The sequence below is a fragment of the Lepidochelys olivacea genome (assembly GCF_965140295.1).
Source record: "Lepidochelys olivacea isolate rLepOli2 genome assembly, chromosome: 16".
In the NCBI taxonomy this organism is placed as follows: domain Eukaryota; kingdom Metazoa; phylum Chordata; order Testudines; family Cheloniidae; genus Lepidochelys; species Lepidochelys olivacea.
The window spans coordinates 2,386,399-2,399,494 of record NC_140426.1 but is presented as its reverse complement, the minus strand read 5'-3'; the positions used below and the strand labels follow the sequence as shown (position 1 = coordinate 2,399,494).

The window sequence follows — 13,096 nt, the reverse complement described above, 5'->3', positions numbered from 1 at the left end:
CAAATGCAGATGCCTGGAATTAGAGTCCGGGGTGACATGCTGGCCACACTGAAGTCAGTGGGTGATTTGCTGGGGCCAAGATTTCAAGTGGAGCCTGTGGAGCCTAAATTTGGATTTAGGAGTCTAACTTCATGAACACAGGTTTGAAGATGTATGCCCTGATTTTTAAAAGAAACAAAACACGTTCCAAACACATAAATACTTAATAAACTGCCCAGATTCAAAACCATCAGCTTAGTGTCTGTCTTCATGTAGGGCATGAAGGAGTGTTATCAGGAGGGCCAAATCGCACCTGGAGCTGCAGCTAGCCAGAGATGTCAAGAGTAACAAGAAGGGTTTCTTCAGGTATGTTGGCAACAAGAAGAAAGCCAAGGAATGTGTGGGCCCCTTACTGAATGAGGGAGGCAACCTAGTGACAGAGGATGTGGAAAAAGCTAATGTACTCAATGCTTTTTTGCCTCTGTTTTCACTAACAAGGTCAGCTCCCAGACTGCTGCGCTGAGCATCACAAAATGGGGAAGAGATGGCCAGCCCTCTGTGGAGATAGAGGTGGTTAGGGACTATTTAGAAAAGCTGGACGTGCACAAGTCCATGGGGCCGGACGAGTTGCATCCGAGAGTGCTGAAGGAATTGGCGGCTGTGATTGCAGAGCCATTGGCCATTATCTTTGAAAACTCGTGGCGAACCGGGGAAGTCCCGGATGACTGGAAAAAGGCTAATGTAGTGCCAATCTTTAAAAAAGGGAAGAAGGAGGATCCTGGGAACTACAGGCCAGTCAGCCTCTCTTCAGTCCCTGGAAAAATCATGGAGCAGGTCCTCAAAGAATCAATCCTGAAGCACTTGCATGAGAGGAAAGTGATCAGGAACAGCCAGCATGGATTCACCAAGGGAAGGTCATGCCTGACTAATCTAATTGCCTTTTATGATGAGATTACTGGTTCTGTGGATGAAGGGAAAGCAGTGGATGTATTGTTTCTTGACTTTAGCAAAGCTTTTGACACGGTCTCCCACAGTATTCTTGTCAGCAAGTTAAGGAAGTATGGGCTGGATGAATGCACTACAAGGTGGGTAGAAAGCTGGCTAGATTGTCGGGCTCAACGGGTAGTGATCAATGGCTCCATATCTAGTTGGCAGCCGGTATCAAGTGGAGTACCCCAAGGGTCGGTCCTGGGGCCAATTTTGTTCAATATCTTCATAAATGATCTGGAGGATGGTGTGGATTGCACTCTCAGCAAATTTGCGGATGATACTAAACTGGGAGGAGTGGTAGATACGCTGGAGGGGAGGGATAGAATACAGAAAGACCTAGACAAATTGGAGGATTGGGCCAAAAGAAATCTGATGAGGTTCAATAAGGATAAGTGCAGGGTCCTGCACTTAGGACGGAAGAACCCAATGCACAGCTACAGACTAGGGACCGAATGGCTAGGCAGCAGTTCTGCGGAAAAGGACCTAGGGGTGACAGTGGACGAGAAGCTGGATATGAGTCAGCAGTGTGCCCTTGTTGCCAAGAAGGCCAATGGCATTTTGGGATGTATAAGTAGGGGCATAGCGAGCAGATCGAGGGACGTGATCGTTCCCCTCTATTCGACATTGGTGAGGCCTCATCTGGAGTACTGTGTCCAGTTTTGGGCCCCACACTTCAAGAAGGATGTGGATAAATTGGAGAGAGTCCAGCGAAGGGCAACAAAAATGATTAGGGGACTGGAACACATGAGTTATGAGGAGAGGCTGAGGGAGCTGGGATTGTTTAGCCTGCAGAAGAGAAGAATGAGGGGGGATTTGATAGCTGCTTTCAACTACCTGAAAGGGGGTTCCAAAGAGGATGGCTCTAGACTGTTCTCAATGGTAGCAGATGACAGAACGAAGAGTAATGGTCTCAAGTTGCAGTGGGGGAGGTTTAGATTGGATATTAGGAAAAACTTTTTCACTAAGAGGGTGGTGAAACACTGGAATGCGTTACCTAGGGAGGTGGTAGAATCTCCTTCCTTAGAGGTTTTTAAGGTCAGGCTTGACAAAGCCCTGGCTGGGATGATTTAACTGGGAATTGGTCCTGCTTTGAGCAGGGGGTTGGACTAGATGACCTTCTGGGGTCCCTTCCAACCCTGATATTCTATGATTCTATGATTCTCCCCAGGGCCACGGCTCTTGAAAATGAGCATGGCTACCCTCACCTGTAATATGAGGCACTTGGGTACCATAGTGATGGGCATGAGCTAAATAGATGGATATGTCAGCAATGTGCTGCTATTGCAAAAAATAGCAAATGCAATTTTAGGGTACATTAACAGAGGTACGAGGAGTCCAGTGGCACCTTAAAGACTAACAAATGTATTTGGGCATAAGCTTCTTTTCTGAAGAAGTGGGTTTTTTACCCACGAAAGCTTATGCCCAAATACATTTATTAGTCTTTAAGGTGCCACCAGACTTCTCATTGTTTTTGTGGATACAGACTAACACGGCTACCCCTCTGATACTTAACAGAGGTACGACATGCAAGTCACGGGAGGTGATAGTACCAAGCTGCTCAGCACTAGTTAGGCTTCAACTGGAGGACTGTGTCCAGTTTTGATCACCAATGGATAGAAAGGATGTAGAGAAACTGGAAAGGATCCAGAGGTGAGCAACAAAGATGATCAGAGGAATGGAATGCAAGCCATATGAGCAAAGGCTGGGTATGGGTAGTTTGGAAAAGAGGAGATTGAGGGGAGAGATGAGAGCGGTCTTCAAATACTTGAAAGGCTGCCATAAAAAGGAGAGAGAAAAATGATTCTCTTTTGCCAAGAGAGCAGGACAAGAGTCATTGGGTTCAAACTTCAAACAAACGGATTTAGAATCTCAGGAAAAACTTCCTACCTGTCAGAACAGTACGACAATGGCACAGACTGCCTAGGGAGGTTGTGGAAGCTCCTTCACTGGAGGTTTTCAAAAGGAGGCTGGATAGCCACCTGTCTTGGATGGTTTAGATACAACAAATCCTGCGTCTTAGAAGGGGCTTAGACTAGATGACCACTGCAGCCCCTTCTAACCCTGTGGTTCTATGATGCCCTGTGAATTGGAGGATTGCACAGCTGTGTTGTGTGGCATCCCATGTGCCCTGTCAAAGGGGCAGTGATTTAAAAATAAACTTTATTTGGAACACTATTGCCACATCTTAATGTCCTCCTGACTTCACAGCCTCGCTCAGTCTCTGCTCTGGCAGTGATCCCCCTCTGCCAGCAAAGCCTGCATGCTCTGTGCCATCAGCCCAGCCTCCTCTAACTGCGTTAGCATCACAAGAGAGACACAGTGCTTATGGCTGGGAAGGTATATTTATTCTAGAACCCCTCTTCAGAAGTGGGCTGGGTAATCTGTTGCCCACAAAGGTGAATTTCATGGAGCCACAATGGTTGGTTTTGAGTTCCTCACTCTGAAATAAAGGGATGGTTGATGGTTTGAAACGCTTCAGAGCAAAGGAATTGCCCCACAAGAGCTGTTTGTCTACAGGTGCCAGCAATGGCTCATGGCCACTGTGTCCCTGCCCATCACCAGTACCTGGCACTGGGAGGAGCACTTCTTCCCCACCCTAGCTAATGGGCAGTCGGTGGCTTGGAGTACTGACAGCCTTTGCATTTTTATTTTAGCCAAGTGTTGGTCTGATGCCTGTGAACACATAAACCCCGTTGTTTGAATCTTGCCACGTCATTTGCCCTTATCTCTATGGCAGAGAGTTCCAGACACACTTGATTTCCTTGTGAATTTTGACCCACCCTACCTTGTCATTTCCTCCCGACACACAGAGATCCGATGTTAGAGCAGCCACAGAAGTGACGGCGTCAGTGTGAGCAGGGATGTATTGCTGAACAGCCTGGGCAGGACTGTCGTCTTCTACATAATCATCAGGCCTGCCAAAGAGGGAAAGACACACAGCAGCAGGAACTTCAATACACATTACAGAGAAGTCATTGTATGCCATAGATCACCCATCCCACGTCTCAAACCACATGGCATTGGCTCCAATTAAACTGAATGTAAGGATAGCAGCGCCTTGGTTTAGGAAGAAACGCTGAATGCTGAGATGCTGGAGAAAGGCAAGCCAACACGCAAGCTCTGAGCAATGCAGAGATCAGCTCTCCGGGGACATAAATGTATTTCCTAGATGTGACATAACAGGTCTCTTCCACCTCTAATTCCTAAACCTGCAGAACAGTTACTCACCTCCACTATGGTGCATGGGACTGACTTTAACAGAACTTCACCAGTCTCCCGGCTACAGCTGGCAGATGATGGTCTGACTCAGCCACTATTCTAACAGTTCAGACATTTTCTGCTCTCTCAAATGTCCCTCACAATAACATTCCTGTTCTCCTTTCTGCTGCTCTGTGCCCTTGGCTTATCTCCAGTACTTATGGGCCAGTACTCCCATCTCCCTACTCATGGAGAAAGGGAGATTTTAACCCTTTCTTTGCAGGGGGAGCCACGCATGTCACTTGCTCAGGATATTCAGGGTGTCTCTCTCACTCTCAGAGACTAGATTGCTCACCATTTCTCCCATGCTTGCCGTAGCATATCCCCACCCCTCCAGCAGGAGTGCCCCTCTCCCTCCCACACGAATAGCTTGCAGCACATAAATCCGGCTCAGGAACTGCTCCCAGCACAGGCTGTCAGCACCACCACGTGGTTCATTATGAGAGCAAGACAAAGCTGAATGTGTTGCTGTTAGGATACTCTCAAACCAGAGATCCCCTTTTTTCGGCCAGATACGTTGATACATCTCCCAGACCATTCAGTCTGAGGAAAGCTTTCCATTTCCATGTGTGGCTGGGGGAGGGAGGTGGGGAACTGCATCAGAAACTCTCTCTGATCTCTTCCATGGTGGCACCAGCCCCTCTCTTGGATTAATACTGGATTAATACCTGGCTAATACCTATGAAAAGAAAAGAACGTGTGTGACAGTGCAGCTATTCGCATCCCAGCTGTACTGGTAGACACTATGCTGCAGGGCTAAGGACAATTGTTTGCTAGACGGCCCAGGGTGCAGGACTAGCAGAGCAATATCTCCTTTGTCAAGAGGAGCCATTTTCCACCCAAGATAGTACACCCAGGTCCTTTGCACCCCTGCCTAGGAACAGCCCAGGTGGATGCCAGTGACACTCTCTGGAGAGAGAGGATGGATTAGTTTGAGTGTGCTGCCAACACACTCCATTCACTAAAGCAACTTCTTATGTTCAGGGCTACAAGCAAATACTGAATGGGGGTGGAATTGCCATTTTAGCCACACAGTCATTGCAGTGCTGGGATCTAGGCCACTGCTTTTGAATATATGTGGAGGCAGAGACAGGTATTTTAGACCATTGAGAAATTAAGCAACCTTTAGAATCAAAAGACAAAAGGAAAAGTTACAGTTCATAAAACCCAGATGATTACATGTGATCACTAACCTCCCAGCCATAATCGGTGGGGTTTAGTAACTTTACATGAAGCTGGCATTCCCAGGAGATTGTTTACCTGTATTTGGAGGTGCTGCAGTTGATTTTACTCTGCAGTTTCCCCATGATATTGCACATGAGCCAAGGTGAGCAGCTCTGTAATCCAGCATGTAGTGCTCAGCTTCGAAACCTCAGCATCTCAGGCAATCTCTGGGAGCTGGGGGATTAGGAGAGGACACGTTATGGGGAATTTATAAATCAGTTCTGATCTTTACATCCATTGGATCCAATGCCGAGAATGCAGCACTTTCACTACAGTCCCAGTCATTAGCTTCCCTGCATTTCCCTTACTCCTCTTCCCGCCCCCATACCCATCACTCCAGATAGTATATGCTTGTTGCTTCTCTCTGCGCAGTGCCAGTTGGGAGGTGTGGCCAGCGGATGCTGCTTTATGGGCAACTCAATCAGCATCTTATTAGCAAACACCCCAGGTGAGAATGGCCCGTAGCACTATCTGAAAGGAGAGTTTCAGAGTAACAGCTGCGTTAGTCTGTATTCGCAAAAAGAAAAGGAGTACTTGTGGCACCTTAGAGACTAACCAATTTATTTGAGCATGAGCTTTCGTGAGCTACAGCTCACTTCATCGGATGCATACTGTGGAAACTGCAGAAGGCATTATATACACAGAGATCATGAAACAATACCTCCTCCCACCCCACTCTCCTGCTGGTAATAGCTTATCTAAAGTGATCATCAAGTTGGGCCATTTCCAGCACAAATCCAGGTTTTCATACACATTGTGAGGAGAGTGGTCACTTTGGATAAGCTATTACCAGCAGGAGAGTGAGTTTGTGTGTGTGGTTTTTGGAGGGGGCTGGGGGGGTGAGAAAACCTGGATTTGTGCTGGAAATGGCCCACCTTGATTATCATACACATTTTAAAGAGTGGTCACTTTGGATGGGCTATTACCAGCAGGAGAGTGGGGTGGGAGGAGGTATTGTTTCATGGTCTCTGTGTATATAATGCCTTCTGCAGTTTCCACAGTATGCATCCGATGAAGTGAGCTATAGCTCACGAAAGCTCATGCTCAAATAAATTGGTTAGTCTCTAAGGTGCCACAAGTCCTCCTTTTCTTTTTGAAAGGAGAGTGTGTTTCCTGGGAGTGTGTTGGCTGGGTTTTACTGTTGTTTTGTTGGTCTTTATGACTGTTGTAATAAACTGAATTCTGTGCTGGTGCCAGGCTGGCAGATTGATCCCCTGTGGCCTCAGAACAGGCGTAGCACGGGAAGTGTCCTCATTATGTACCTCAGTCCCTACCTGAACTACCTCAGCCTTACCCAGTCAATATACCCACTCAGTCCTTCACCTCCACAGTGCCAGTTTCTGGCAGGTTTTATGATGTGGACAACTACGCACTCACTTGTCTGTCTGAGGCTCTTCAGCAAAGCAGCACAGGGAAGCCTACACTGTTGTGCCCGTGTTCTAACTGTTCGGGGGTAAAGGCTCCAGTCACTCCACTGCCTTTTACTAGCACTAAACTCACTAAACGCATTCAATCAATACAGGAGAGGTGCAGCTGTCTACAGGCTGGTGTCAATGGTGGTGAATTACCAGGTACAGTAATCGGATTCTTCTCAGCAGGAGATGCTCTAAATGGATTGATTTCAGTCTGACCTGCTAAAGCTCCTGTCTTCCGGGTCAGTAGGAGTCTGCTGAAAATTTAATGACTGCATTTACCTGTTTGTCAGAGCAAACAAATCAAAATAACCTTCATGTCACTAATCACAGAAGCCTGAAGCTCAGATGCTAGAATTGCTAGGTCAGAAAGTGGACTGGTTTCCTGGCAGACATTCCCCTTCTAATTTTACTCTGCTGTCCTTTGCAATTAGCAATGAATATAACCTAGTTAAGCTCTGCTTGTTCAATCCAGATGTTTATACAGCCAAAAGTTTTAAAGTGTAACCAATCTCATAGGCCAGGGAGTGTATTAACTGGGTAACTGACTTTCTTTCAGTCAAAACAAGACCAAGTTCGCAAACTATTTCAGTGTCCTAGGAACAGAGGTGACTTTTTTTTTTTTTTGGCAACAGGAAGAAGCTGGAAACTCAGTCTGTATTTTATTTAATAGAATTTAACTTTATTTCCTTGGCTTTTAATTAACCTGATATTGCAAATATTAAAATTAACTGCATGAAACAGTGAACTGGCAGAAAGAAAGCAAAATGACAACAGTGCCTTTTCCTGGGGGTTTGCTTGCATCTGCAAAATGCTTTGCAGATGTGAAGAGACTGTCATTTACTATATGTCTGTATAGTCCCTATTACAATGTGCGCCCCTGAGCTGGTGTAAAAAAGTAATAATGGTAACAGTGCTAAGTGTTATTAATAAAGAGAGTCTGGGAAGTCCAGCATATTTATAAGATTTGCTGTAACAACCCCTCTAGCAATCTATTAGTAGCAGACATTCATAGCCATTTTACAGACCAGTTTTCCAGACAATCAATGGTAAATTTTTCTTTGTGGCTAATTATTCCTCATTACATGCAAGCAGCACAAGTTTTCCATTCATAAACACCTTCTGATTTTAATTGCACTATAGAATCAAGGCAGATAGTTAGCACTGTGAGAAAAGAATAAAAAGGAATAAAAATACAAATTACATTTTGTATCTTGAGAATGCTTCCCTACAACTGCCTAACTATAGCATAAATCTGCAGCTCCCTCTGCAACTTTGAATGCTTAATAAGAATGCAAGCTTCTAGAGTCTTGTTGCATTTTGGGAAAGCCCTCTGATACCCCAAGTTGTCATCTCTTGGCAGACTTTCCAATGCAAATTTACCATCCTCCTGTACGTACGCCACTCACTATTGTGACAGTCTACTAGAATGAAGTTCTACTGTCAGGGCTCCCATTGTAATTGAATGACAACTAGGTATGCTTCAAAAAGAGTGCATTTCATCGTAGGGATTTATTTTTTTAAATGTACATTGCTCTTTAGCAACCCGTTCCTGGGAGCAGAAAGTATTTGCATTTAAACAAGTTTTAATCTCCTCAGTCTATTGTAACACAGCAGTGAAATCTGCATGCTGGCTTTGGGAAGCAACAATATCCCAAATAGCAAACAGTCATCATATAACACACAGACGTGAAACTAAATCATAAGATCACACCCCGACATCTGACTATCCAGCGTCACAGCCAGGGCCGGCTCTACCGTTTTTGCAGCCCCAAGCAGTGAAAAAACCTGTCGCCGCTGCATTGCCACCGCAGATGGCAGGAGAGAGAGAAGCTGCTGCCGCAGAAACTCTGCCGCCCCTTTCTGACTGCCACCCCAAGCACCTGCTTGGAACACTGGTGCCTGGAGCCAGCCCTGGTCACAGCACTGAGCAACATGGCTAATATCTGTCACCTGTGGCTTGTTCTCTCTCTCTCATCCTCTCCCCAAGGAGAGCTGTACACACAGTGGAGTGTTTTGATGATTTTTTTTTTTTAAATATGTACACACTGATTGGACTAGGCCATGAAAGAGAAGGTGCTTGGTCAGCCAGATCTCTTTGGAGTTTATTTCCAAGCACCGTTAATGGGACTTGCATATGATTATGAAGGGGAGAATCAACACAAAGTGAGGACATATTGTATGTGATTGAAAGAAAACTACTCTGTTTAAGCTAATCAGTACTGTTTTGCTTTCCTCCGGCTATGCAGATGCAAAACACCCATTTACAAAGCCGATAACATCACTTGAAGATTTGGGGAAACCCTAAGTAAATTCTTTGGGGTTCTTAAAGGGCTCCCTTGACCCATTTTACAGTGGTGCTGGTTAGCAGAATCCTGGATTATTCTATGTTCCAGCAAATACATTGCAGTGTTAAAGCCTCTTTAACACATTGCACTATTTTAAGACAATTAACCAGACATTTTAAAGATATTATCAGCAGTACCATACATTATTTAGACATAGAAGGTTGGGATTTTCAAATACCACTGAAATCTGGACACTGAACTTTCTCAAAGCACTTGGAAAATTCCAGCAAAAATAAAAGCCTCTTTGTTTAAATTAAGTTACAGTGGGTTTGCATTTCCTCTTGAGCAGCTAGCGCAATGTCTCTACTGCAACAAAAATGGCTTTTTTACACTGTTAGCTATCGCACAGTAAGATGCTAGTGGACACAAGGCATCGTCACTTTTACTGCAAGGTTTTATTACAATGCCATCCCTTCACTGAGATTGTGCAGTAGGATAGCTAACATGCATTCATTATTCCATGGTAAAAACACACTGGTTTTGGAGGTGAAGACAAAGCCTAGAAGTTTGATTCCTGCTTTTTTTCCCTCTTTTCAATGCTTGTCTTATTGTAATGATCTTCCCACTAGACCCTGGGAAAGTATGGATGGGATTGTGAACAGTGCTAACTACTAGCCATTTGTTATTAGTTAACTGGCCTTATTTTTGTTAAAGGGAATATTCCCTCTCTGCCCAATTACATGCGGTTTCCCTAGGAAAATGGGTCCCTCTAGTCTCCACTTCACATGCCCCATATTAATAACCCTTATATGTTAGCAACTACACTAAGAAATACAGGGCCACAATTCACTGTTTCCATGTACCTCGTGCGATTGATTCACCAAACCAGAGCCCACGGAAAACGCTAGCCTGGCAGAATAGCACCGCTTTGCACCAGTGCGAATGACTCCACAACATACAAGGCAGCAGGAAGGGCTTGTCTGCTCATGAGGGGCTGCCATAGCTCTTCGCGAAGACAGGAGAGCTTCTCCCAGCCGGTAGGAACTCCGCCTCCCCACGAGGCAGTACTGTAGCTGCGTCCCCCCAACAGAGCACTGTCTACAGCAGGAGTTCGATCTGTACAGCTGCGTCGCTCAGGGGGTATATTTCCACACGGTTATATCCACAAGGTTATATGCAGACCCAGCCTAACTCAGGACCGACAACTGTGCTGACCCAGGGATGCATCTCTCACTATCGCTGGCCAATACCTGTCTGGGAGGACGCATCAGGATTTCTTGACCAGTGCCCTAGGCTGCTCCTGACCTGTACTGAACGGATACCATCCCAGGGCACCTTCTTCCCCACAGCCCGGTCTCATGGACCTTCAGAAAGGGCACTGGTGAGCCCTGTTGTTGCCCCGCAGGACCGGCCCACCCGGGAGCAGGAGGAGCCGGGTTCTATGCCCACCATCGCCTCGCAGGGCCAAGCCGGGGTGTGCGCGTTGGGAGCCGGGCTCCGTGCCCCCCATCGCCCCGGGGAGCTGGCCCGCCCGGGGGGGGGGGGGGAGCCGGGCTCCGTGCCCCCCATCGCCCCGGGGGGCTGGCCCGCCCGGACGGGGGGGGGAGCCGGGCTCCGTGCCCCCCATCGCCCAGGGGGGCTGGCCCGCCCGGACGGGGGGGGGAGCCGGGCTCCGTGCCCCCCATCGCCCAGGGGGGCTGGCCCGCCCGGACGGGGGGGGGGGAGCCGGGCTCCGTGCCCCCCATCGCCCCGGGGGGCTGGCCCGCCCGGAGGGGGGGGGAGCCGGGCTCCGTGCCCCCCATCGCCCCGGGGGGCTGGCCCGCCCGGAGGGGGGGGGGAAGCCGGGCTCCGTGCCCCCCATCGCCCCGGGGGGCTGGCCCGCCCGGAGGGGGGGGGGAGCCGGGCTCCGTGCCCCCATCGCCCCGGGGGGCTGGCCCGCCCGGAGGGGGGGGGAGCCGGGCTCCGTGCCCCCATCGCCCCGGGGGGCTGGCCCGCCCGGAGGGGGGGGCTGGCCCGGGCTCTCGCCGACGCTGAGCTGCAGCCCGGGGGGTCGGAGCGCGCCGCTGGGGCTACCAGGGGCGACAGCGGCCGCCCGCAGCTCCCAGGGCCCGGCCCGGCAGCGCGTTCCCAGCGCCACCCCGCACTCACCTACCCGCGCCGGGGCCGCCCCGCGCCTCAGCGACCCGCCAGAGTCCGGGGTGGGGCCGCGCAGGGAAACAGCTCCGCCCCCGTCCCCCATAGGGCAGCACCGGCCCTGCACCCCCCTCGAGGCCCCGCCCCCAGCGCCCTCCCCAGTACCCCCCCCCCCGCGCCCCCACTACCCCCCTCCGAGCACCCCCGCCGTCCCCGCCCCCACTCCCGAGTACCATAGAATCATAGAATATCAGGGTTGGAAGGGACTCCTGAAGGTCATCTAGTCCAACCCCCTGCTCAAAAGCAGGACCCATCCCCAATTAAATCATCCCAGCCAGGGCTTTGTCAAGCCTGACCTTAAAAACCTCTAAGGAAGGAGATTCTACCACCTCCCTAGGTAACGCATTCCACTGTTTCACCACCCTCTTAGGGAAAAAGTTTTTCCTAATATCCAATCTAAACCTCCCCCACTGCAACTTGAGACCATTACTCCTCGTTCTAGCATCTGGTACCGCTGAGAACAGTCTAGATCCATCCTCTCTGAAACCACCTCTCAGTAGTTGAAAGCAGCTATCAAATCCCCCCTCATTCTTCTCTTCTGCAGGCTAAACAATCCCAGTTCCCTCAGCCTCTCCTCATAACTCATGTGTTCCAGACCCCTAATCATTTTTGTTGCCCTTCGCTGGACTCTCTCCAATTTATCCACATCCTTCTGCTAGTGTGGGGCCCAAAACTGGACACAGTACTCCAGATGAGGCCGCACCAATGTCGAATAGAGGGGGATGATCACGTCCCTCGATCTGCTCGCTATGCCCCTACTTATACATCCCAAAATGCCATTGGCCTTCTTGGCAACAAGGGCACACTGCTGACTCATATCCAGCTTCTTGTCCACTGTCACCCCTAGGTCCTTTTCCGCAGAACTGCTGCCTAGCCATTCGGTCCCTAGTCTGTAGCAGTGCATTGGGTTCTTCCGTCCTAAGTGCAGGACTCTGCACTTGTCCTTGTTGAGCCTCATCAGATTTCTTTTGGCCCAATCCTCCAATTTGTCTAGGTCCCTCTGTATCCTATCCCTAGCCTCCAGAGTATCTACCTCACCTCTGAGTTTAGTGTCATCTGCAAACTTGCTGAGGGTGCAATCCACACCATCCTCCAGATCATTAATGAAGATATTGAACAAAACTGGCCTGAGGACCGACCCTTGTGGCACTCCACTTGATACCAGCTGCCAACTAGACATGGAGCCATTGATCACTACCCTTGAGCCCGACAATCTAGCCAACTTTCTATCCACCTTATAGTCCATTCATCCAGCCCATATTTCTTTAACTTGCTGGCAAGAATACTGTGGGAGACCACGTGAAAAGCTTTGCTAAAGTCAAGGAACAACATGTCCACTGCTTTCCCCTCATCCACAGAGCCAGTTATCTCATCATAGAAGGCAATTAGATTAGTCAGGCATGACTTGCCCTTGGTGAATCCATGCTGGCTGTTCCTGATCACTTTCCTCTCATGCAAGTGCTTCAGGACTGATTCTTTGAGGACCTGCTCCATGATTTTTCCAGGGACTGAGGTGAGGCTAACTGGCTTGTAGTTCCCAGGATCCTCCTTTTTCCCTTTTTTAAAGATGGGCACTACATTAGCCTTTTTCCAGTCGTCCGGGACTTCCCCCGATCGCCATGAGTTTTCAAAGATAATGGCCAATGGCTCTGCAATCACATCCGCCAACTCCTTTTGCACTCTCAGATGCAGCGTATCTGGCCGTATGGACTTGTGCTCATCCAGCTTTTCTAAATAGTTGCTGTCATATAT

General features: G+C 48.8%; 1 protein-coding gene across 1 annotated transcript in view; it reads right to left on the bottom strand.

Moving 5' to 3' along the window:
• The window catches only part of WDR31 (WD repeat domain 31), a 56,559-nt gene extending 45,173 nt beyond the window's left edge, over positions 1 to 11,386 (bottom strand). Inside the window, exons 1-3 of the mRNA XM_084650254.1 lie at positions 11,300 to 11,386; positions 5,488 to 5,625; positions 3,755 to 3,884 (exon numbers count right to left, since the gene is read on the bottom strand). Coding sequence (XP_084506380.1) covers positions 3,755 to 3,884; positions 5,488 to 5,546 — 189 coding nt within the window. The 5' untranslated portion in view covers positions 5,547 to 5,625; positions 11,300 to 11,386. The remainder of the gene's footprint in view (positions 1 to 3,754; positions 3,885 to 5,487; positions 5,626 to 11,299) is intronic.
• Positions 11,387 to 13,096: the final 1,710 nt, after the last annotated feature.